General features: G+C 44.2%; 1 protein-coding gene across 4 annotated transcripts in view; it reads left to right on the top strand.

Annotated features, from left to right (window-relative positions):
- Positions 1-3,922: 3,922 nt before the first annotated feature.
- Positions 3,923-26,310, top strand: part of ESYT2 (extended synaptotagmin 2) — a 74,331-nt gene continuing 51,943 nt past the window's right edge. For 2 of the 4 annotated variants that reach the window (XM_061199005.1, XM_061199006.1), the window contains exon 1: positions 3,951-4,328. In XM_061199005.1, the coding sequence (XP_061054988.1) occupies positions 4,017-4,328 (312 nt within the window). In that variant the 5' untranslated portion in view covers positions 3,951-4,016. Of the gene's footprint in view, positions 4,329-26,310 lie in introns of all 4 variants that reach the window. The other 2 variants (XM_061199007.1, XM_061199009.1) reach the window with 2 other exon arrangements.

Here is a 26,310-nt window from a genome sequence, read left to right as displayed (position 1 = left end):
CCTGTTTTACTCACTTCGTTGTAATCTGCCAACATCATCCTTGATTTTGCTGCTCAAATTATCCCAGATTTAATCAGTGGGCACCCCTCCCGTTGCCTCCCATGTCCTTTGACATCATGTGATTGTTTGATAATTTTCTTACTTTCTGGCACAACAAAATATTTCAGGCTCATCTTGTACTTTCACTGCTCCAGCCCTGAAGTCAACTGTTTCTCAGAAGATCCCTGGCTCCTTTTGCTGGAGAATGGTATTTAGATGCGAGATCTGGAAACTACATGTACGTCTACCTGTACACTTATATCAAAACACACGAGTTCATACTCCCTCCAACTCCAATCCAACGCCTCAGGGCTCCTTCCAGCCTCCCCCTTTGCATGCTTATGAGATCTCCAACAGCAAGAAGCCTGAATTGCATTATCCTGGATAATGCATTATCCTTGCGTTATCCAGTGTATGTGTCTACTTGCCAGTATAACCAGGCTGACTGGTCACCAGTACTAGGCCTAACACTGTCTCCTCCGTGCTGGGGAGCAAAGGTCTCTAGGGAGCTTTTAAAGAGGGCAAAATTAAAGGGATACCAATCAATTAAGAAAATGTTGTAGTAATCTGGGCAAGCAAGCAAGGACCAAGCTTTTCCTGATTCCTCTAGTTGCACAGCAAAGAGACCCACTCGGGTGGCTCAGGTAAAGAATGTGTGATTGTGTCACCAAAGAAGCATCTGAGAAAAAGGAACAGGAGTCTTGATGAGTCTGGGAAAAATGAGACTCGTTGGTAGTGCCAACTAAAAATTGTCGCTCGCCATCTGCCTCTGCAAAGATGAGGTCACCAGCCACTGCAGTCGCTGACCTTCCACACACCCTGAAAGGAGTTCAGGGCAGAGATCAGGAATGAGGCCCTTTGTGCTCTGCAAAAACTGGCAGAACAGGTCTTCAGATAGTTAGATATTTTCCGGAGACCATGTTATGAGCCCAATTTCTTGCATCTTCTCATAGCTAGAAAAGCACTAAAATCATTTCCAGAGACATCTGCTCCTCGTGACTAGCAGCCACCTTCTGCCAAGATGTGTGCTCGATTGCGTGTCCCTCCTTCACCAAAATCACACATATACTGAACAACCCTCCGTCCCCACCCCGGCCCGCTGTTTGGAGCAGTTCCTCAGAACAACCTGAGAGGCTGTCTCCTGGGCTATGGTCCTCATTTTGCCCCAAATAAAACTTAACTCACAACTCTCACTTTGTGCATGTTTTTCAGTCGACAGTAGCCTGAAAGGAAGGGAGGCAGACTGGGCCCCTCCCCTCTGCACTGAAGCCCATGTAGAGGTGCTGGGGAAGGAGCTAGGACAGGGAGAGGGGAAGAGGTGGACGAAGGGTTGATAAGGCCCAGTCCTAGGCAGGAGGGGATCTAAAACAAAGCAGAACGGATTGAACTTAAACAGAAGGCAGCACTTTTCTCTGAAACTAGAAAGGAGGAGTGCAGAGGTTGAACCTTTACAGATCTGCACTGGAACACACAGTGATGTTCTTCTTTCCTCTGAGAAAGCAGTGCCTTTCATTGGAGAACTGTCTGCAGAGAAGGTAAGGAAAGAGGTAACATGAAGAGGTCACAGGAGATTGGGGTACAGAGTAAAATGTTAGCAAAAACCTAAGAACTAGGCCGGGCCTGCCATTAGACTCAGCAAAGAATGAGATGGGTTCTGCCTTGCTGGGAAGTGGCCAGAAGTTCAGTGGGGTCACAAAGGCAGCAGAGGCTGGAGGCTGATTGGTGCACAGCATGGGCCTGTCTCTTCAGTGTATTTTACATCCCTAGACCCCCCAGGTCAAATGCTTTATCACAGACATGCAGGATTTCGTGTGTGGCTCATGTTCACCCAACTCTTTATCTATAGGATGTGATTCTACAGCTTTTTAGAGGAAAGACCGCAAGACAGAAAGGCTCATGCTCCTTCCTGTGTTAACAAGGCAGCTACTTGCTTTGAGGTTGTAACTTGGTCTTGAGTGAAAGGTGGCATTAGAGCTTTAATCTGTTGCGTAGGAAAAGGGGTAAGACTCACCATTTTACATATTTGCAACTCACATAATATAATTTGGGGGAAGGAAAACCATTCCTTTCCTTGCTTGCGGTTTAGTGCCCTTGCCCAAAGTTGAGTGTTCTAGCCCCTGGAGCAACGTTTATGAGATTATATATTTATATATATATATCTCCATAGCCACACACACATATATGCATACATAATTACATACAGACTCACAGATGAGGGGAGGGGAGGTATCCTTTATTCATTCAGTACCTGCTGTGCCAGGCACTGTGCTAGCGTGAAGATATGATGATACACATAATACAGTTCTTGCCCTCATGGACTTAAAGCCTAGTTGAATGATTAATGAGACTTTGGCAAAGTTACCAATGCACGCAGATGCTTCCCTTCCCACTGCCCCCAAAAGTTCATGGGAGCAGCAAGTCCTTCACTCACTGCATCTAACAGGGCTGTGATTGCAGTTGTCTTCAGCTGGTGGTCCTCTTCATCTTTCAGCCTTTCATTCTCCTGTCTGCACAGCAAAATGGTCTGTGGGATATCACTGTTTTGTCCTGAAAATGGCAGTCTTTGCCCTGCAACTGCTGCACAGTTATCATTATTCCAGAATCCCTACAATATGGCAGGGAAGGGCCCACGTGACATGAACACATCCACCAAGAACTTAAAAACATGTAAGCATGCTATACTTCTCTCCAGTAGTCCCTGCCCCTCCTAAAGATGATCATGCAAGGCTCCCAGTAACATAAAGATTTGAAGACCAAGAGAGGGGAAAAAAACTAGCCCTATTGTTACAAACTGAATTAAAATATCCTTGGAACTCACTTAATATGCTTAAAAAACTTACCTAGGCTGTCCTCTGCAACTGTTTGGCTTTAAGGAGACTACAAAATAAATATAATTACCCTGATTGAGTTTAGTGGAAAGCAAAGCAATCAAGAGCTGTCTGTGCTTCTAGAAGCGATTCAGAAATCGCGGGCAGGATGTCAGCGCCCGCAGCAGAAGCTCTCGGGCACGGACAGCATCCTGCTTAGTGAGCGGACGCTGGGTCCCCGCTGTCCCGCCAGGCGAGTACAGTTCCTGTCCCACGCGCACACAGGGGCCTATCCCGCGCCCTCCTCACGCCTCCAGGACCGCTGAGAGAGTTCCATCAGGAAAACGTCTGCACGCTGTGGGCTCTCAGCACAGCCGGGGCCCCACAGAACCACTCGGATTTTCTAACAGCTTGGAAGTGCCTTTAGCAGTGACTCCCTAAAACTTGGCAAGTGTAGCGCAAACTCAGGAGCGTGTACTTCTCCTTCCACAGCAGCCCTGCACGAACCGCGACCCAGGTGACGGGGCGAGCTGAGCCCTCACCGCCCGGGGGTCCCGTCCCAGGAGCCGACCCTCGCCAGCCACAGAACCCATCCCTTCCAGCCTCACACCCTGCGGCCAGTGAGTTCCACACCGTGACGTCCACGCACGCCCCGCCCACATTCGCCTTATGGGCGCCCCGCCCCGCGTGTGGTCGTCCACGCAGGACCCGCCCCCCTGGCCTCATCGGCGCTCCGCCCGCCCGCGCGATGACGTCACAAGGCCCCGCCCCACCCGCCTCAGAGGCGCTCGGCCAGGCCTGTGGGGTGACACACACGCCGGCCTCGCCCACCCTGTGGCAGTGGCGCCCCGCCCGCCCGCGCGATGACGCCACGCACCAGCCCCGCGCACCCGCCTTCGCGGCGCTCCCGGGTCCTGTGGGATGATGTCCCACGCTGGCCCCGTCCACCCAACGTTAGGCCGCGCCCAGGCCCGGGGCCACGCCCGACCGCCGCAGTAGAAGCCCCCAGCCCCTCGCCGCCGCCGCCCCGCCCGGCGTGCTGACGTCGCACGGCGCCGCGGGCGGAAGCGCGGGCGGGCAGGGCGGCTGCGCAGTCCCCTCAGAGGGGCGCTGGCGCGCGGGCTGAGGCGCGTCGGCCCGGAGTGGACCGGAGCGTTGCGCGGCGGGGCGATGAGCGGCGCCCGGGCCCCGGGCCCCGAAGCCGGCGCCGCCGGGGCCGAGCCCCCTGGCGCGGCGCTGAGCGTGGACGTGGCGGGGCTGCTGGCGCAGCTGGCGCGCAGCTTCGCGCTGTTGCTGCCGGTGTACGCGCTGGGCTACCTGGGCCTGAGCTTCACCTGGGTGCTGCTGGCGCTCGGGCTGCTCGTGTGGTGCCGCAGGAGCCGCGGCCTCAAGGCCACCCGTCTGTGCCGCGCGCTGGCGCTGCTGGAGGGCGAGGAGCGCGCCGTGCGCCTGGGGGTGCGCGCCTGCGACCTGCCGGCCTGGGTGAGTGGGCGCAGCGGACCCCTGACCTTCCTGTCCGCCACGACCCCGCAGGGTCAGGCGTCCCCGCCCGCCCCGCCGGTCGGGAGTCCCGGCCCTCCCCCAAGTCCTCCCGGGTCTGGGGTCCGCTCACGCCCCAGCCCACCCGCCCACGTTGGGGCGTCCTGACCAGGGGCGGCACGTCCGCCTGGGTGGGCGCCGGCGTCGGGCCTGGGCCTGTGTACCTTGCGGGGCCTCGCCGCTGTCGCCGGGCCCAGCCGCCCGACCGCTCTCGGCCCGCGAATTCCTTTGGTTTGGCGCCTTCTCTCCGCCGCGCGGGTCCCGAGCAGGGCCGCACAGGTGAGGCGCCGTCTGCGCTGTCCTGCCTTGGCCACGTCGCCACGCCTCGCTGTGCGGTGCCGTGACTCTCGCCTGCGGAATGTGAGCTCGCGGCCGCCGGGTTCCCTGCGCGGGCCTGGACGCCACTCCCTGCCCCCTGCGGAAACGGCGGCCAGCGGTGTGGGGAGAAGGGCGGTTTCCTCCTTGCCTGCGAAGTCTCGGCCGTTCTTGGTGGTTTCTGGCACAGTTGAGGAGCAGTGGGGGTCCCCCAGAAGATTTGCTGGTACGATGATTGGAGGTGTGTTCCAGTTCTTTGGAAGTAACGTTATAAGCTGACTAACTTTCATGTAGGGTGAACTTGAATCCCGGGTGAATTTGGGGGTGGGTGGGGCAGGCGTGGTATTGATCGTTTGTGCCCCAAGCGGTTCTCTGCATATTTTATTTAGGCAGCGTGGAAACTAACGGAGTTGGTTCCCTCGTTCTTTCTTAACCGTGAGTTGGTGCCAGAGTTTTAGACGGCAGGAAACAGTGCTTGTTTTAAGATAAATGATGCTCCTGTTAGGCTTGATGTAAACTTCTCGGGAAGATGGCCAGCCAGTGAGTTTCAAAAGGGTTGTTTTCTCTTAGAGGAGAAAAGGGCTTGGAGTGCGATCCCTGTTTCCAGTCAGGAGACACTTGGGAAGCAAGGCATGGAGTGTATGACACAAGGCAAACAGGTTGCAAAGCAGGAGTGCCCACGGCCAGGAGGAGCTCAATGGCTACTGCCTGGTGGTGACAAGTTGCAATTGCAGTAAGAACCTCACAGTCAGGGACTTGGGAAATTTAAAATTCCGTCAATACGTGGTGGACGTGTGGCACAGGACGACTTGGAACAATCACAGTAACCAGCGTGGTGTAGCTTTTTGCCAGAAGCAGGAAAGAGGAGGGTGGTGTAGAAAACGGGAACTCAGTAATGGAGGTGCGAAAAGCCAAGAGCACAGAGGTGCACTTTGGAAACGCAGAAGGACTTTCAAGTGGTGTCTGGTATCTTGTGTCACACCGAATTAAGTGATTCCAGAAAGTAGCTGAAAACAGAGAGTAGGGGCATTACCAAAACAGCAGACATAATCAGGGCAGAGATTCACGGAAACTGGGGGTGCTGACATTCATAGATACTTGGTTATGGAGCAGTCGGCTAACATCAAATTTGCTTGTAAAAGCTGTGAAATGCACACTGTTTTCACATAATGAACTAACAAGTATGGTTGTTACCATATTGAAGGACAGGGCAAATTATTATGATTATTTTTAGCAGAAGAAGAGGGTGATTAGCCAAAGCTTCCTCCCTTGGGTTTCTCCTCGGTGTGACTTAAACTCATGAACCATGGTGTTCATCTTGTACAGTAAGGCATTTATATTTTTTCCAGAATTTTTCACTTGTTCATTCCAAATTTGTGTTTGTGCTCATGTCACACACAGATACATACTTAAACATGCCTGTATTGCTTAGAAAACTACTGTGAGGATTCACACGGAACTTGACGGTGATCATACCCAAGAAAAGCACTAGGAATCTGGGGTTTGAGGTAGATTTTTTAATACTTTTTCTTATTGTAATACCCATGTGTTGTTTTCACGACAAAACCAGTGAATTACACTGTCTAGAAGTGGATCTGCTGTTGTGCTGTAGCCAGGGAGTCCGTGCATAAGAAGAGTTAAGTTTTCTGTATTCGTAGTTCTTTGATTTTTACTGTACATACTTAGGTTCTTGGGGTTCAGAACTTTGGGCTGATATTTTGCTTTGAACAACATATGTTTGTACGGATTTCATAGTGTGTCATTGACAGCTGTGATTGACAGCAGGGTCGAAGCAGAGCAAAACTAATGTGGTGCTCACTTCCTAACCTCACTTTTGAATATGTTCACTGACAATTTTTCTTCTGTTTATTTAGTAAAGTAAAAATTTATATTGGCTGTAAAATGAGATGATTAACAAATGTGAATACTTGGAGAAAAAATAAATATACTGTTTCAAATTAAGGCTATTAGGATATGAAAAATGGCTCTCAACGTGATAATTCTGTAAGACCTTGATCCTACAGCTTTAATGTAAACCACATTACTATTCATTCTTTTTTTTTTTGGAGAAATAAATGTTTGCTATTTATTTATTTATTTTTGCTGTGTTGGGTCTTCATTTCTGTGCGAGGGCTTTCTCTAGTTGCGGCGAGCGGGGGCCACTCTTCATCGCGGTGCGCGGGCCTCTCACTGTCGCGGCCTCTCTTGTTGCGGAGCACAGGCTCCAGACGCGCAGGCTCAGTAGTTGTGGCTCACGGGCCCAGTTGCTCTGCGGCATGTGGGATCTTCCCAGACCAGGGCTCGAACCCAGGTTTGAGATGACAGATTGAGGACTGGCCTTTTTGTTGTACCAGTGGTCTCTCCTTGTTAATTGGGCCCTGTAAAATTAGACTACGGTTGAAGAATATTGTTGAAGAGTTTTTATAGACACGCGTAGGGGTGATTGTCCACTGCTGTTTTTATTTGAAAAATTAGAACTTGGTGTGAAGTCTGTCCTTTTCCTGCTTTCACTACTGCCAATAAATGCTGATTCCATGGCTGCAAATAAGTAGAGACCCAAACCTGTCATAAATGACAACTGGTCTTTTATTTCTCGAATACTTTGATGATTGAGATTTAAAGCATAGTGAACTTCTGTGTTCTGCTGTTTTTACTATTATGCACCAGCTTTTCTTTAGGGAGAGCTTTCTTCCCATGGTTCTTCTGGTAAGTTCAGGAGAATTTAACTCTTGCCAAAATTTAATATGTGTAGGCTAAGAACCAAATGGACAAAAGAAAAGAATACACTTTGGTCTCATGTAAAGGAAGGACAAGTACTTTTATTCTCAGTGTTAATCATTGACTTACAGTTTAAAAAATTTTTGTGAACACTTGTAACAGACTTGTAGCTAAATCAGGATCCACAGTTTAGCTATTTTAAACTGTGGTTGCAACTTTAGCATCTAGATCCTAGAGCAGTTATGTGCTTTGAGAAGATGTTAGAACCTCCTCAAAGCTGTGAAGGGGGTGTGGATAATCTTGGGGTTTCTTGTTTGTGTGCACACTACTGCTGTCTATCAAAGAGGAAAAGGACAGTCACCTCAGCATCGCTGTTATGCTGTCTAAGTGCTTCATGAAGTTAGAGCAGAGGGCCCCATCGTTGCTGGACATGAAGCAGTAACTGTTTGTTTTCTAGTTCAAGCTAAAAACTGGATTTAAATTTAGGATATATGCATCCATCAGGTTGTGTGCTCTGGTTTTTCTGCATCAGATGAATATTAGCCTCACTTTATATTCAAGATGGGAGCTAGCACTGAACTATATATAATTTAAGTAGATACAGGAATTGAAAATATAGTAGGTTTATGTTAAATTATATTAATACATGTTGTGTTAAATTATATTAAATATGTTTATAAAATATAGACCTTGATCCTGTGAAGAACCGATTATGAACAACTGACTAGTGAGTGAGTGTTCTCCTTAGGCCTGGTGAACCTCTTACCTATTTTCTCTGTGGGTTTTCATGATTTCTACATTGGTTGCAACAGTTAACCTTGAATGATATCACAGACATTGTGAATAGATTAAAAACCATTGAATTGTACACTTTAAATGAGTGAATTGTATGGTATCTGAATTATATCTCAGTGCTGTTGAAAAATATTATAGACATTGAATTTCTTTTAAAAATAAAGAAGTGAAACAAGTGAACAGTTACAGTACAAAGTAAGCCATACAAACCTCCTTGCTTATGGAATTCCAGCTAAAACTGATATAATTTTAAAAAATTATTGTTCCAATATAAATTTGGAGACATTTACATTTTAAAGAATATTTAATGAAAGTGGAGGGCTTATGAATGAAAAAAGTAACTAAGTAAATGTTTTTATCTTAAACCTAATGTTACTTTAAGCATTGATACTACATTGGCTAAACAAACAGAAATTGTGCTTCAAAGATATACATAGCCTAAATGTGTGTTTTTTGTGTGAGTTATTCTGAACTCTTACTTTAATTCAAGTACTGATAAGTAATTACAATGTGTGTTTGGGAAATTTAACCTATAAATTGGTTTGTTTTCTATAAATGTATCCTATCGTAGCATTATTTTATTTGCTTTTTTAAAGGCCCACTTTAAAAAATTTTTTTAATTTCAATTTTTATTTACTTATTTATTTATTTGGCTGCACCGCTCGGCATGCAGGATCTTAGTTCCCTGACCAGGGATCGAACCTATGCTCCTTGCAGTGGAAGCTTGGAGTCCTAACTACTGGACCGCCAGGGAATTCCCCATAGCATGATTTTAGAATGTACTATTTGTAGTCTCTTGCATTTTGTTATGTTTTGTTAAATCGTTACCTTTTTTGGTTTCCATGACAATGCTGCCTCAGATGAATTTTCCTTCCCCATTTAAAGATCTGAGGACCCACTATCTACAGAAGTGTTAGAGGTCACCTTGCCTTCATGTGTGTACTTACTTCCCGGTAGATACGAGGTGGGGTGTGATGGCCGAAGAGTGCCCTGGTGGGTCAGTGGTGGGGGCGTGCATATAGACACACTAAAGGACATTGAAGAATAAGTGGGAATAGCAAGATAAAAGTGCAGGATTGGGAAATCAGGCATCTCAGGGGGTGAAAGCATCAGAGCCCAGTAGGACAGCAACCTGAATACCCGGGCCCTGCTGTCAGGAGGGAACTGTAAGGAAGGTGAGGAACTGTCAGCTGGGCCCAGGGGTGAGGAGTAGAGCTGCTCAGACTGGGGCCGGGCCGCCTCTCAGGGCAGCACTCGCATTTCTCAGGGAGTCATGGCGTGTTTGGACATGGGAGGAGGGGGACATCGTGATGTACTCAGAACCAATTTGTGAAGTCAGAAAGTGGAAGCTCCTGTGCAGTGCCGATTACTGCTGGATTACCCTGCTCTACACCCTTGAGGTCGCTGGAGACGCCTGTCCACCTCCCCCAAATAGACTGTTTTATTTTACTCTGAAGGGTCTTACTGTGCCATAAACACTGCGTCATCCCCTGCTCTTTTGGAGCTGGGTGGGCATAGTTCTTACATAAACAGTGTCAGTAGTTGTCTTGCACGGAACCATTTTTCCATTTAACATGTTTTATTCACAAGTTTTCTCATGGTCTTTTGCCCTCTCAGTGGTTTTTCTTTCTTAATTTTTTTTTGTTCCTTAACTGTTAAAAAAAAAAGTCCTGTAAATTTTTTAAAGAAAACCATCTATTTTGGTGAATTTTTCCTAGAGTAGATCACATTTTAAGGAACAAGCCCAGCTTAAGTGCAGGGATCAAAAATGAGCTTTAATTGATCCATCTATTCACTCAGCCAGTATTTATTGGACCTTTCCTGTGTTCCAGGTACTGTGCTAGGTGATGAGTTAGACAAGGCCTCAAACTCAAAAATTTACTAGGTGGTGATAACACAAATCTAGGGATAATCCTAGTTTTAGTCGTAGTATGCACTGGTAGTTTTTTTCTTTTTTAATAAAAATAATACATATTCATTTTTGTTAAATCCAGAAAAAGTATATAAAAACATTATTCATAATTCCAAACCACCCATCATAGTAGTTGGTAAAAACTATAGCAACTTTGAATGGAATTGTTACTATGTATTCATCTATTTGTACTGATAAACCATACTAAAAATCATTTCAGAAAAATATGGTTTAGTGTTTAAAAGTTTTCTAGACTCTTAACTACATGTGGAAAAAGAAAGGCAGACCTTTATTAGGTCTTTCACTTGGTGAAATGGTATGTTCATTTTTTAAAAAGACTATGCCTTTTAGAGCATTTTGTACATTTATTGAAGTAATAGCTCAACTCTTTAAATCAGTGTATTGTAAAAGATTTTATTGATGAGGATTAAAACTTTTTTCTAGGGTTTGTAGATCTAGCTGTGCGTATAAGTTCAGTTTTATGCTATCCAGTCTTTCCTATTTTGTGAAAGGCAGTCTTATGATTACTCATAGTGGACGCCTCTGAGACCTGTAGTTCAATATCTGGTGTCTTTTTTTTTTTTTTTTTTTTTTAAATAAATTGATTGATTGATTGATTGATTGCTGCGTTGGGTCTTCATTGCTGTGGGCGGGCTTCTCATTGCGGTGGTTTCTCTTGTTGCAGAGCATGGGCTCTAGGCGCCTGGGCTTCAGTAGTTGTGGCACGTGGGCTCAGTAGTTGTGGCTTGCGGGCTCTAGAGCTCAGGCTCAGTAGTTGTGGCGCACGGTCTTAGTAGCTCCGCGGCATGTGGGATCTTCCCAGGCCAGGGCTCGCACCCGTGTCCCTTGCATTGGCAGGCAGATTCTTAACCACTGCGCCACCAGGGAAGCCCTATCTGGTGTCTTTTTAATGGACTACAGCAAGATGTCCAGAGGAAAGTATCAATGCAGAGTAACAGCACATCTTAAGTGCACCCCGTGTGTCAGCAGCAGTGATTCCCTTTTTAAAAAAATGCCATTGTTGTACCTGGTGACTACACGTGAGAATGGGTGATAACCACACAAATGGCAGATGTGGAAATACTAGTATGGAAGTTTTTATTATGCTTTCTTTTTTATTATTTGTAAAAATGTCATTGAAGTTGAGCTTGAAGTTCTTTTGTTTGTTCAATCACTTAGTGAACTTATCTTTCTGCTTTGAATGAACATGCAGTCGTGTTTGCCTTTATTTCTTATGTTATGGCTAGACAGGTTTTAAAAACATGATTTTTCTGGTATGAAAAGAACACATGCTCATTGTAGAACCTTTTAAGCTTTGGAGAATAAAAAGGAAAAAAGCTACCTGCAATCCTACTAACCAGTGATAGCCGTTATTAACGTTTCGGTGATTTTCTGAATCTTTAGTATGTCTGGAGGGACGTGGATGTTGTATTTGCCTACACTAAGGATTATGTTGTGGACGTTATATCATTATTCGTCAGAAATATGACTCGTTTTTTGCAGTAGTATCTATTTTATTTAAATTATGTCTGGTGGACAGATTCTAAAAATCAGGTTGTTAGTTACTATATGTTGAGAAAAGGTAAAACTAGAGTTTGAGATATTTAATTTTCTACTCTTTTCAAGTTATAAAAGATTATTTGCTTGAACTACTTGTCGGATTGTCCAGGATATATGAACTATTTTTGAACTCATAAGAGTAGCATGATAATTTTATAAACAGAAGTCTAGCTTTAGGGGGCAGTGTTTGTTTTTGAATGGTATGATGTTAAAATAAGCACAGTAGATTTATCCAGATCCCCTCTTACGTAAATAACCTTTGGAAGAAGAGAGTTCTCCCACGCAGAGTCGCTCTTCCAATGGCTTTTCTTCCTCTCTGCTGTGTTGGGATGTGAGAGTTGGTTAAGTTGAAGTCATGGCTTTGTGTAGCAGTGTTGGGATTGCTGTCTGGAGATTGCTGAGAAGGCTCACTGCATTGTCCTTGATCTCGCCTGAAAACAGCAGCCGCGTGATTGGTGTCGTCAGTGTCACTTGGCAGCCCTTGGGCACTGAGTGGTGTGGGCCACCCTTGTGGGTACCCATGTCACACGTGACGGCATGGCTGCTTGGGCACACACTCGAGAAGCAGGCTCTGGATCTGATAGATGTAGGTTCCTGTCTGAGACCCACCCACTCCCAGCTCCGTGCACTTGGGCAAGTTGGTCACACCTTTTAGAACCTTAGTTTCCTCATCATTAGGTGGGCATTGAAATGAGCCCGACCCTGTGTTGTGGTTGTGAGGCTGGAATGAAGAAAGGCCCAGGGATGTGGCAGAGGTGGCTAGTGGTACCCTGGGGTTAGTGATGCCAGTACTGATGCTTCCTTTCAGCTGCACTGGTGTTAACGGCCAGCTTCCTGCTGCCTGTGGCGCTTCTCTAACTCACCTTGCCACCTCCTCCCCACTTCAGCTGGAGGGGGCAGATGAGATCGGAGCTTCTCTTTTACTGTGGTTTGTTTATCTGGTGTTGTTGCTAAGAATTTATCTGCTGTAATGCTTTGTTATTAGTCACACTCTGAAGTATTCCTTGTAATTTCTTTCTCTTTTTCTCTGTATATCCCTAAAGTAATTACCCCTCATCCTTGCTGCTTCTTCCTTAAAACAAATTCTGTCCTGAGGCTGTGGTTAATCTCTCCTTGCTCTGCTTGCAGCAGTTGCCCTGATGCAGTAGATAACCATAGTTAGTTCCATTATGACAGTATCATGTAAAATTTTTAAATTCTTGTAGTCATTTCCTTCCTCTTGTGAATAAGTGTTGGTTAGTGACTAAAGTGGGGATTTGAAAATGTATATCCTATTTCTGGGTCAGTTGTCATAGTTTAACTTAATCTATATTAGATGTGGAGTTGTTTTCCTTCCGTTTGCATCTGAGGGGTTGAGATGTGTTTTAGGTTTCCCAGAGGATGGTGGATCTGCAGAAGATAAATCCAGTAATGTGGGAAGAGAACATCGTCCAACTTGTTTCATGCCATAAATATTACACTGGAGTACATATTATATACTGGTTTTCGGGTCTGCCACTCATTCTGAGATACCAGCATGAGATTGCTAAAATTATTCATCTGAGTGATACTTGTACCTTCTGTTTTCTTACAAAACTTTGCTTACATATTTTTTTTTTTTTTAAGGTGTTACTTTCCCTTTTTTAAAAAAATTATTTATTTATTTATTTATCTGTGGCTGTGTTGGGTCTTCGTTTCTGTGCGAGGGCTTTCTCTAGTTGCGGCAAGCGGGGGCCACTCCTCATCGCGGCGCGCGGGCCTCCCACTATCGCGGCCTCTCTTGTTGCAGCGCACAGGCTCCAGACACGCAGGCTCAGCAGTTGTGGCACACAGGCCCAGCCGCTCCGCGGCATGTGGGATCCTCCCAGACCAGGGCTCGAACCCGTGTCCCCTGCATTGGCAGGCAGATTCTCAACCACTGCACCACCAGGGAAGCCCTACATATTTGTTAAATCATTTAGTTAAGTATGCTTAGTCCTGTAATTGTGTGTAGGATCAGGAGTTTGAAGACAGGGACTTTTTATTATCTGCTATAGCATCTAACAGTATTTGCATGGAGTTTGCACAGTAAACCTAGTGAGTTGTTGGAACAGTGAGCTACTAATTGCTTGTTTTATTAGGAGTGTCTATACCCAATCATAAATTGTCATATAATGCCTGTGTTGCCATTATTACACATATTTGAGGTGAGCTGCCTACTGAGATCATTAATTTATTTCATTTGTGCTATAAACATTTAAATGCCTAGCAGGCAAATGCATAAGATCTGTTAATACTAAGTTAATGTCTGAGTACTGGGTTTTTAAAACCAAAAACCCAAATATAATCTGAAACAAAAATGAGAGTACAGTCTCAATTTTTTCACATACATAAAGGTCTTGAAATTTATCCAGAGCTATTAGAAAGTGTTGATTTTACTTAATAGCTTGAATCAGATTGTGGTTTTATATTGGGTGAAATGGAGTGAGCACTGCTGTGTGTATGAAGGATGGTTTTAACAGGAATTATCTGTAGATGGTTATCTCGTAGTGGATGGTGCAAGAGGGGAGAGGTAACAGCTCAACTTTGCTTGCTGCCTGCACTGGGGCCACTGTAAGAAAATGCGGCAAACTTGGTGGCTTAAAAAACACAAATTTATCATTTACAGTTCTGGAGGCCCAAAGTCTGGAATCAGCTCCTTTGGGCTGAAACCAAGGGATCAGCAAGGCCGTGCTCCTCTGGAGGCCTTTCCTAGCTTCTGGAGCTGCATTCCTGGGCTCATGGCCCTTCTGTACCTTGAAAGCCAGCAGCTGCTTTGATCATCACAACGCTTTCTGTTTTCTTTCTGTGTCAATTCTGCCTCTGTTCCCTCTTGAAAGGATACGTATGATTGCATTAGGGCCCACCCAGGTGATGCAGGATAATTTCCCAAGATCCTTAATTGATCACATCTGCAAAGTCCTTTTTTTTTTGTCTCATAAGGCAACACTCACAAGTTGTAGGGAGTAGGACGTGGATATCTCTTGAAGGGCCACCAGTACTGCCCTACATCTTGGAATACTCAGGAGCCAAGGTGGCTGAACACAGTGATGACTGCTCAGCTTTGTTTCATCAGTTCTGAAAGGCACTTTCCCTCTACTTAACATCTCTGGTCTCAGATTCATCTCACAACCGCGTGTGATTCAGTTAGTGTACTCTTTCCTTCTTAGTGGCACAAAAGTGGTGGTATGTCTTATAATTGGTCATTTCTTGGATTCAACACTGTGGCTGTTCCCTTTTTCTGCCATAGCCCTGGTGCCTGAGAGTTACGTGTGGTCTTGGAGAGGCAAATGGGGGAGAGAGAGGAGCTGAGCTATTGGATGAAGGGCGGCCCACTTGGGCCAAAGTGTTTGCATTGGGAGATGAGGAGAGGCTCCCGGGGAGGCGCCTTACGCTGTGTGAGTGCAGGAGTTTGGACTTGATCTGGATGATGCCCGGAAAACACCAAAACATTTAAAAGAGTAGTGTGTTCCGATTTGAAAAAGGCATGTGTAGCAAGATAAATCTGGCAGTGATGTCCAGGTGGACTGAGGGGACAGAGTGGTGGCCAGATCCAAGCACGAGAAAGGAAGGAGTCACGCTGGGAGGATCTGATGGAGTCACACTGGGAGGGAGGGAGGAGAGGGGCGGGATGCGAGAGTGAAAGGTGACTCCAGGTTACTTGCTTGGCTCCTGGGTGAGGACATGATGATATTTGCCAAGAATGATTCTATAGGAACAGTGGTTTGGAGGCCTAGGGATAAGGATGGGAAATTGTTAACTTTGTTTTATAAACGTTGAGCTTAAGAACCCTAAGGGAGTTCCAAGAGGAGTTATCCAAACAGCAGCCAGCAGCTGGTAGGTGAGATCTGGGGGACACACCCGGACACCTTCAGTTCCTAGATGACGGGTGGCTGAGATCACGCTTGAAGTGGAGAAATGGAGAAAGCATGTGTAGACAGCATAACAAGACCAGAGGGCCCAGGACAGACCTTTGCACTCTGGAGGAAATCAGGGGATGGAAAATGAGGGGAGGGAATTCCCTGGTGGTCCAGTGGTTAGGACTCAATGCTTTCACTGCTGTGGCCCGGGTTCAGTCCCTGGTTGGAGAACTAAGATCCTGCAAGCTGCAGTGTGGCCAAAGAAAAGAAAAAGAAAGAAAGAAAATGAGGGAAATGGTTCATTCATTCAGTGCTCACTGTGTGCAGGTTCTCTTCCAAGCACTCTGCGTAGACAGCTGTTACCCTCATTTTGCAGGTGAGGGGACAGACCACCCTAACACTTGTCTTTGGTCCCAGGGCAGAGTTTGAACTGGGAAGTCTCTTGGTGGTGAGGAAGAAACTGGGGATTAGACATCGTCTAATCTAGTTATTTTGATAATTTCTACTTTTCAGAGGAGGAGGCTAGGGCCCAGGGGTTCAACGGTCACCGCAGTCACACAGAACTGGAGGCAGTGCCGGGCTGGGGTCATGTCCCTGCCGGCCACGCCCTCTCCACTGCCCCTCGGCCCAGCTCACTTGGTTATACTGCGTTAGCCTAGCCGTCTCAAGTACCGTGTTAGGCGGCGGGGTAGGCTGTCAATGTTTTCGGTCTCTATAATTGGGACAAGTCCTTTTTCCGTTTCCAAGTTTTTGTCTGGGATCATTTTCCTCCTGCCTGAAAAACTCACTTTAATATTTCTTTTAATGCAAGTTGGACAGTAACAATTTTTCTCAATTTGTGTTCATTTACAGAAAAATCAAGCAGGTAGAGTTCCCATATCCCACCTGCATCTAATTTCTTGTATTAGCGTCTTGCATTAGTGTGGTACATTTGTTGTAATTATTGAACCAGTGTTGATACATTATTAAGTTCCCAGTTTACATTAGGAGTCTCTCCTTATTTGTAGAATAGTTTCACTGCCCCCGCCCCCCCCCCCCAACCCCCCTAGTCTTCCCTCCTCCCCATCCCCACACCTCTGGGTGGCCACTGATCTTTTTACTGTCTGTAGTTTTGCCTTTTCCAGAATGTCAGAGAGTTGGAATCATACACTGTGTAGCATTTTCACATTGGCTTCTTTCTCTTAGCAATATGCATTTAAGATTCCTTGTTTTTTCTTGGCTTGATAGTTCATTTATTTTTATTGCAATAAAATTCAAATAACATACAATTAACTATTCAGTGTCATTTAGTACCTTCACAGTGTTGTGCAACCATCACCTCTGTCTGGTCCCCAAAATTTTCATCTCCTCAAAAGAAACCCTGTATCCTTGAGCAGTCACTCCCACTTCACCTGCACCCACATGCAACCACAAATTTGCTTTCTGTCTCTATGATTTTACGTATTCTGGATATTTCATATAAATGGAATCATTACAATATGTGACCTTTTGTGTCTGGTTTATTTCACTTAGCATAACATTTTTAAGATTTTACCCTGTAGTATGCTTTGTTTCTTTTTTATGGCTGAATAATGTTCCATTGTACAGATATACCCCAATTTGTTTATCCATTCATCCTTGGAAGAACTTTTTGGGTTGTTTCTGTCTTTATGAGTTGTTTCTGTGCTATTATGAGTAGTGTTGTGAACATTCATATACAAATTTTTGTTTGAATACCTGTGTTTAGTTTTGTAGGGTATATACCTAGAAGTGGAATTGATGGGTTTAACTTTGCAGAGCTGCCAAACTGTTTTCCATAACAGTGGGAATATTTTATATTCTCACCAGCGATGTAAGAAGGTTCCAATTCCTGCTGATGCTTGCCAACACTTGTTGTTTTCTGTTTTTTGATTCTGAGTCGTCATAGTGTGTGTGAAGTGGTGTCTCATGGTGGGTTTGACTTGCATTCCCTGATGACTTACCTGCATTTCCTCTCAGCTCCACATTTAGTGAGATTTTTTTGGTAGCTCGAAATTGGCCATGGCGGGAATATTTACACCCTGGAAGTTGGCAGTCTCAAAGAATTGGTTGTGAACACGTGCTGGCTATACCACTGCTCTGAACGATGTTTGTTCCCCTCCTCCAGAGAGGGTGCACCCCAATCTCTAAAGGCAGAAGGGGAACAGATCACCTTAACCTAGTAGGGTTTGAGTTGGCCTGAGGGTGGGTTTCAGGGAAAAGCTCTCTCTGTTCTGGACCCATCCATGCTTAGGGTTCCATCCAACAGAGGCTGTAACTGAAGACCTGCTGTGTTGACCGAGTGCCCCCTCAGTCCGCCTCGGAGTCCAGGCCTTGCTTTCTCAGTGCAGTAAAAGCTCTATTTTGCTTTTTATAGGCTAGCTTCTTGCCCTAATAGCTCAAGAATTTGGCAGATGCCTGAAGGGAAACTCAGCCGGCTTCACCTCCCCCTCCCAGGATCTGGGCTCTCAAGTCCTGTCACGCAGCTGACCCGAACTCCAGTTCCTGTCTCCCTGCTCTGGTGAGGTTTCTGTAAGCTCAGCTGGCTTCTTAGCCGCATTTCTCTGGATTTCTCAACCTCTGGTACCACAGCCATGGGGGAAAAACAGCCACAGAATGTCACACCATCGCCCTGCGGGGGCTTCTTCCCTGCGTTTTCATCTTTCACGCCTTGAGCTGCCCAGCGTCCTCTCGTGGGCTGGTGAGCGGGTCTCACCTGGCTTTTCTCAGTGTTCTCAGCAGAGTGGGTTGCTGCAAGGTGCTCTGGTCATCATAGCTGGAAGCCAGTGTTACTTTTAGGGAAAAATAGATTTGAACTCCTAGCGTATTTCCCTGTGAAAGTTAGGAGAACAGATACTTCCTGTTGTTGAGTGTACACTTTGGACGGGGAATGGGGAGACAGGTTTAGGAGAAAGAGGGCAGGTGTTGGGTGTTACTTGTATAATTTATTTCAAAATGTTTCCCTGGGTAAATATTTTAAGTTTAGGTGGGTTTCATGGTTTTGGGGGTTTGTTGCTATTATTGTTGCTTTCAGGAAAATACTATTACTGTTAAACACAAGGTGTGAGGTGATTTGTAAATTTTAAGCAGTGGAGCTTGAAGTAAACAGCTATAGAAAAATTCCAGTTAAGGCTTCACTTATTTTACCTGTGAAATGTCACCTGACAAGTCAGGTACACTCTGGAAATACCTGTTCAACATGACCGTGTAGTGAACTTATCTTTTTATGAGTGGTGAGTATTATTTGTTTCATTCATTTTATACTTTATAGCTTCAGCCTGAAAACACTGGGAGTGTTATAAATAGAGGAGAAAAAAGGTTTTGAAAAATGGATTTTAAAACTTTTCACAAGAGCCCCCTTCCTGTGTAAGGAGGGGCAGGAAATCTGGCCGTCCCGCGGGACGGTTTGGCCCAGCACTGCCTCAGGGACCCCAGGAGTTGGCCTGGTGCAGGCGCTAGATCTGGAGTCCGAGGCCAGTCTCAGCGTGGCCACCCGTGCTCCATGGCCAGTGCCTACCTCGTGGGACTCAGACTCTTCACCCGCAAAGTGGTGAGGAAGTGCAGTGATTGATCTGTCGGGTCCCTGCAAGCTCTTAACAATAAAACAAAAAGTGAGCCAGGAGCTGGACCTTAAGTGAGGGGTGGGGGCAGGCGGAGTAGCGTAGATGAGGTGAGAAACTGCTCTGAAGTGAGCGGTGAATGTTGAATAGGGTAGAGGAGACTGAAGCAAGAGATTGGGTGGGAAGGAGTAGGTTGTAGGAGGGAAACACAAGCCCTGGTCGTTAAATACACAGTATATCACACGATAGGGCAGTTTAGTCACAGAATTCTATGGCCTCACCAAATATTTTGGTTCCGATGTTTATATAGGTTTTTAATTTCAGAAATCATTTGGGGCCCACAGTGGCATGACTCTGCTCTTCCTTCATCAGTGAGTGGCCCAGGGGCCCTTTAAGGCCAAATACATCACTAATGTGTCCTTGTTTGTTGGCTAATTGACTAACAGCTCTGAATCGAGCTACTAGTTTACCTCGAGGCCACTGGAGTTACTTACTTGGTCTGTTATTATTTGGGGAAATACCTGATCCACACGAGTGCAGATATTACACAATCCGCGGTTGGTTGGAACCGAGGATACGGAGGGCTGACTGTAAATTATATGTAGATTTTTGGCTGCGCAGAGGGTCAGCTCCCCTAACCCCCGAGATGTTCAAGGGTCAACTGTATACAATTCAGTGTTTTTGGTATATTCACAGGATTGTGTAACCGTCACCAAAATCAAATTTTATAATAGAATGTGTTTGTCCATATGCACTAGCACTCACTCTCCATTCCCTCCACATCCCTCATGCCAACCCTGGGCGACCACGAGTCCACTTTCTGTCTCAGGGCTTCCCTGTTCTGGACATCCCATGCACATGGAATCAGACAGAATGAGGTCTTTGTGGCTTTGACTACCTGTGTGATAGATGATAGAGACTGGTAGATAAGTGATAGAAAATGAGAGAGGTGACGTGATTGATAGATACAATGGTGATGGATTGATAGATAGATCGATGACACCCCATCCATCTCCTGCTGTGATGTTGTACTATAGCTGTATAAGATGTAACCATTGGGGGGTGGAATCTGGGTGAAGTGCACACAGGGGCTTTCTGTGCACTTTTGCAATATCTGTAATTATTTCAAAAGAAAAAAATTTTGAGGGTGATCTTGTGATCTAATTATTGGTTTCTATATAGAGGTATGCGTTTATAGTAAGTAAACTAGTGGGTTTTCTAGGAAGAATTGGAGAGAGTTTGGGGTTTGATCAAGAGATATACAAAAATTTTTGTAATTTTTTCCCGAGGTATCCTGTTATTATTTACTCTCTTGTATGGAAAACAAAAGAAAGGTAGCGTAAGCCAGTGTTTCTCCCTGGATCATCACTGTAACACCAAAACTGAAGGGTTTCTTTTTTGTTTTTGTTGTTGTTTTAGGTATTTCTGTATTGCATGATCACAGTTAATGACAAACAAGCACTATGGGGGACGTACTGGAACCTTGGTCTCAAACATCCAGTAAAGATAAATGATTATATTCAGGAAAAATGTCTTAATGTTTTCAAGTGCCTGATTACCTATTGTTTCTCCATTGCATACAAATAAAGGAATAAAAGGAGAAAACAAGAAGATTTTAGGTTGGTAAATTTCTCTGACTTCGTTCTCATAACTTTTGAGATATTTACTGTCTGTGTGAGAGAATAAAAGTAAGCTTTTAGAAATATCGTATAAGCGTATTTCTTTTTTCTTTACTGTAAATCAAAAGATTTATTCATAGCTTTTCTGAATTGCTTTAAAAAAACAAAACCAAAATAAACATCCCCCCTAAAAAAACTCCCACACAGATTCTCTCCAGTATAATTTCTCAGAACTCTTAAGATTTTGCCACACTCATTACAATGGTAGTTTTTCCCCAGGATAATTCTGTAGGTTTGAAATACTGCAGAAAGTCACCCTATGTTAAAGTTCATTTATAGGGTTGCTTTTTCTCCTTAGAAGAGTATTTTAAAATTTAATAAATATTACATGGTACTAAACCTATTTCTTGAAAAAGAAAAATTCACAGTAAAATTTCAAACATGATGTGACTTCTGATTCCATGTAGATGTTTGGTAAACCTGTCAGTTCTGTAATCTGTAACTTTAATCCCAACTTCACAGTCTCATACTTCCTCCCTCCTTCCCTCCCTCCCTTCCTTCCACTTTCCCCTCCCCTCCCCTCCCTCTGCTCCCCTTTTTTATAATAGAACAAAGCTGGGTGGATCCCACGTAGTACACAGAACGTGTGCAGTTAATTCAGTGCTACAGTTACATCTCTATCTTCTTGTCCATCCCAGTCAAGACCTAAGCTTGTAAATTTGAAGAGTAGCATTGGATTGGAGTTTAAAATACAAAACAACCAGATTTTCTTATGTGTTTAGTGAAGGAGATGAGAAGGAGACGTGTTTTCTATTCTTGGACTCAATTTATGAGATTGATATATCTCATGCCAAAACCTGGACTTTAAATCAAGATTGTCAATTTCCTTGCGTGATTTTTTTTTTTCTTTTAGCAGTTACAGAAAGAATGTCTAAATGACTTTAGAATTTTGTTAAAATATACTTCAGGTCTTTGAAAACTATCATAATCATGCATCTATATGTAAGGCATTAAATAAATCTCTTGGCATTAGTATTTGATGAAGGGATGTCTAATTGTTCTCCTGGGTAGAAGTTAGATGTATCCCTCTTTTGACCCTGCCACTGACTCAGTCCTGGCTTAAATTTTCTTTTCATTCTATGCATGCACTGAAATTTAAGTCCACCTTCAAAAATAAATGGATGGATGAATAGTATATCTAATATAACATATATTATAGAAAGCCTCATAGTAACATTCCTTTTTAGCAAATTAGAAATAAGAATTGGTTTTCACATAATTTGGACAGCTTTGTTAGTTATAGAAGGTATGCTGGGATAAGCCTAGCTCCACGTGGCATGCAGGATCTTAGTTCCTTGACCAGGGATCGAACCCGTGCCCCCTGCAGTGGAAGTGCAGAATCCTAACCACTGGACTGCCAGGGATTCCTCAAGGCTAGCTTTTTTTAAAAAAATTTATTTTAGGCTGTGTTAGGTCTTTGTTGCTGCCTGCGGGCTTTCTCTAGTTGCGGCGAGCGACTTCATTGTGGTGCGCGGGCTTCTCATTGTGGTGGCTTCTCTTGTTGCAGAGCACGGGCTCTAGGCGCGTGGGCTTCAGTAGTTGTGGCTCGCGGGCTCTAGAGCACAGGCTCAGTAGCTGTGGCGCACGGGCTTAGTTGCTCCGCAGCATGTGGGATCTTCCCGGACCAGGGCTCGAACCCATGTCCCTTGCATTGGCAGGCGGATTCTTAACCACTGCGCCACCAGGGAAGCCCCCGAGGCTAGCTTTTTAATTTTTATTTTACTGTTTACCGATTTGCAAAACTAGTGGTCATTTATATAACAAAGAAATAGTAATGAATTATTGGGCGATAAACATGCTCTAAACAAGCATTTGTCAACAGTTGTATATAATTATTTCCCCTCTTCTGCCACCTCTGCCATCCTTGAGCCAGGAAGAGCCTCGGGTCCACGAGCTGTGGCTCTCCACTGTGGTTTCAGCCATCTTTCCTCTTGTCAGCAGCCAGTTCTTAGAAATGACAGAAGAAGCAACAAATTTACCCTCACTCTGGTCGTTTGTAGTGAGCAAGTAGGAGAGGTCCGGTCCCTCCCTACCTGTGGGTTCAGGTAAAGACGGCAGGAACAGTAGTGCTTCTTCAGACTCCCTAGTGAAATTTCTCATGAACGAAAAAGCACCTTGGAGAGAATTTTGAAAGTGTTTCCTGGTAGGAAAGGCCTTAAACAAATGGCTTTTCCAGTTTTATTTTAATGTCTTTGTACTACAGTGTTCTTCTTGGTGTATCAAATCACCCTGTTACACAGTAATCAAAGTCTACATAAAGCTGGTAACAAACCACTGGGAAAATTGTAATGCTGTGGATGTTGACAATTATAAATTGCTGTATTTACTGTGTGAATTAACTGATTACCTACTTTTTATGTACACTAGAAATAGATAAATCCAGTTATTTTGTGCAATTTCTTTTTACCATCCAAAGGAGTAATTTGGCCACACTGTTACCATTTGATAGAGGTTCTGAGAGAGACGTTCCTCTCTCACCTTTTTAGCCTTGAATACTTTCTTCTTTGTAGAGTAGCTATTAGGAGGAAGCATCCCAGTATTTTAGAAAACATATCCTATTAAGACTTCTTGATCCTATTTTTCCAATTTCCATGCATACTGAATCTCTGGAGAAGGTGGGAAGTGGCCGATTGGAATTGGGGTTGTGAGGAAAGACGGAGATAGTTTAATGGGTAAAGAAATTTTAGTGTAAAAAGGTCAGAGGGCACAAATTTATGTTGGTGCCAGTTTACGTTTGAGTCGTTTTCTCCTGACATGCTCACCAGCCAGTCTTGAGGAGTGCCCAGAGCTCCCCACTGCGGGGCCACAAAGAGGTAGCATGGATGCTGCAAGATGCTGGTGGCTTAACATTGCAACTTTGTTTAAATCCTCTTATTTGGAAGTCTTGTCCAATGTCAGTATTTATTAGTGTTTCTAATGATTTTTTTTCCATCATAATTACATAGCATGAAGAAATTGTAAGGGGCTTTCCTCTAAGCTCCATACAGATGCTCCCAGGTCCCCCTAGTTTATCTCAGCAGACTGTATACACATGGTTTTCTGTGTCTGTCATGATTGGAAAGCACTGACATAGAGAGCTGTAGATGGCCGGTTGACCCAAGGTCAAGAGAGTGAGAACGACTCTCTTTCCCCATCATTGACAGCAGCTCCCATATCCTGGGTTCTCCAGGGAGTCCTTCTATATGTTGGAACCTTGGACTTGCTTTGAATTTTTCTGGGCAATTTTAAGTGTCTGTGAGTCTTTCCTTTCCCATTTGCATTGATTTTAAGACTAATCCATATGCAGACAAAGGAACATTAAACGTTTGAAGATTTTTAGTTAGTCTCTCCCCAGCCTGTGAACTCTTTGAATGCAGTCAGGTCTGTTTAAGTAAACTGCAGTGTACTTCCAGGTGAAGATATGTGTTGACTGCTTAAAGGCTTCCTGAAAACAGTTTCTGTTGTGAGATGATAAAGTACAGGCTTCTCATGGTTTCATAGAACCTGTGGTTCGATTGTCCTAGTCTTGCCTCATCTATTCTTTTTTTTTTTTTAGTGGCTTAAAGTTTTTATCTCTCATGGTTGTGTGGGTTGATGGGGTTCAATTGGCCCATTCTTCCTCGGCCATGCCTCATCTATTCTTATTTTTGAGATGTAAGTGTTAATTTTAGACAGGAAAACAAAACTCCTGCTTAGATCTTTTCAGCTTGTGGACTTAGGTAGAAATCGTTGCATACTGCAGGAAGATTGGTGTTTGGGGATCGACGAGAGCGGGTGACACTCTGGTGTGCTGGGTGACCGGTGAGGTAGCGCCTGGAGGGCCGGCTGCCCAGCGGGGACCTCTTCTGGGCTCCAGGGCACACTCTGTGCAGCTGTCCCAGATGAAGTGAATTCTGCCACTGGGACCAGTCATTACTCCAAGTAGGAATTTGGTGGGATTTTTGATGTTGGTTTTTTAGTTTTTGGTTTTTTTGAGACACTGCCTAAAGGAATGTAGAAATGAGCAAAGCTCAAATCCTTCTTGGAATAAGGAACAATATGAACAAGTGAACTTGATTGGCCAGTTTACTATTTGAAGTTTAATGACATTTGGTTTCTAAAATGATCATTTTATCCATTATCTTTTGTATTTTACTTAAAGACATTAAATCAGTAATGCTTCAGGTGAAATAGATATGTTATCTTCACTCGTATTTCCCAGACATTGACCGCCTTATTTTAGATTTCTAAAATAAAGGAATGGGTTAATTTACACTGCGTGTTTCACCACCACTAGTGGTGGTGGGATTTCAGCAGGACTCCCTGCAACTGCACTTTGTGTAGTTGCCTTGGACTGAGCAGGGACGTCTGCACAAGTGCCGACTGTTAACAGGGTCTTCAAGGGGAAGGCTGTTTAAAGAAAGACAGTTCTTCTGTTTAGCTTCAGTTCTAAACATTATCCCATGTTCAAAAGTGGGTGAAATATGATTTAAGTAGAAAATTTTAGCTATGTATAAATTTGTTCCATCTTTTATACTTTAGGCAGGACTTTAGAGCCCTGTGGGTCTGGGCCTCTTCCCTCTAGCTCACTTATTCCCCTGTGATTTTAACAAATTATCCTTCGGGTGAGTCTGTTTCCTCATCTGTTAGGTGGGGCATTAACTGTGGACAAGGTTGTTGTGAGGATTAAACAAGACACTGTCTGTAGGTAGGGTTCTGGCACACAGTCAGTGCTCTGTCTTTTCTATTTGGTTTATTTTTTCTAAACAACTTTGATAATATCAATATCATATTAGAATCCAAAATATGCCTTTGTTCTTTTTAAAGAAAAGATTAAAAAAGATTTCTTGGGTAGTGTCAACTCTTAAAAATAATCAAAATTTCAGTACTCATACGATGGTTATTTCTAGTTTGTAAAGATACTATGAATAATAAATATGAAAACTTGTTTCATAATTAGACTTGTAGAGGAGATTTGAGTGGGGTTTTTTTGATGTTGTTTTGTTTTTTAGGTTTTGTTTTTCATCTGAAAAATTAGATTTGAAACCGAATGACATGTGTTCATCATTCTGTATGCCTTAGGAACACATTTTCTATTTTCCCTGTACATCTCTACCTTTCTCTGTGATGTTTTTGCTACTTTAAATTCTGTGTTGTGGAACATAAACAAGTGTTTATGAATATGTATTAGTGAGAAGCAGATTTTCGATTTAGTGAACAGATTTAAAATTTGGTGACAGATTTACTGTCTTCAATTTTGATATATTCTTTTTCTTTGGCGCTTTGAAACCATCCCTTACAAATTAAAAACCTCAATTATTGAATGTCCTGGGATTCTCCACTAAGAGATGGCTTGACTTTCAGAATTCATCTCACATAAACTTTAGAGATGTGAGCCAGTTCACTTGTACTGGAAGCCTACTTGTGCAGATGGTTTCTCTGCCCTCTCCTCTGGTAGTTCCAGAATCCGTTTCCTCAAATATTAATCTTACATAATTTCCCTCCTGAAAACTCCAGCGTTGACCCATTGCCAGTAGAACAAAATCCATACTCCTTTGCGTGGCACAGCAGGCA

The sequence above is a fragment of the Eubalaena glacialis genome, chromosome 8, assembly GCF_028564815.1.
Source record: "Eubalaena glacialis isolate mEubGla1 chromosome 8, mEubGla1.1.hap2.+ XY, whole genome shotgun sequence".
In the NCBI taxonomy this organism is placed as follows: Eukaryota; Metazoa; Chordata; class Mammalia; order Artiodactyla; family Balaenidae; genus Eubalaena; species Eubalaena glacialis.
The sequence above is the reverse complement of the archived record's forward strand: the minus strand, read 5'-3'. Positions and strand labels throughout refer to the sequence as shown.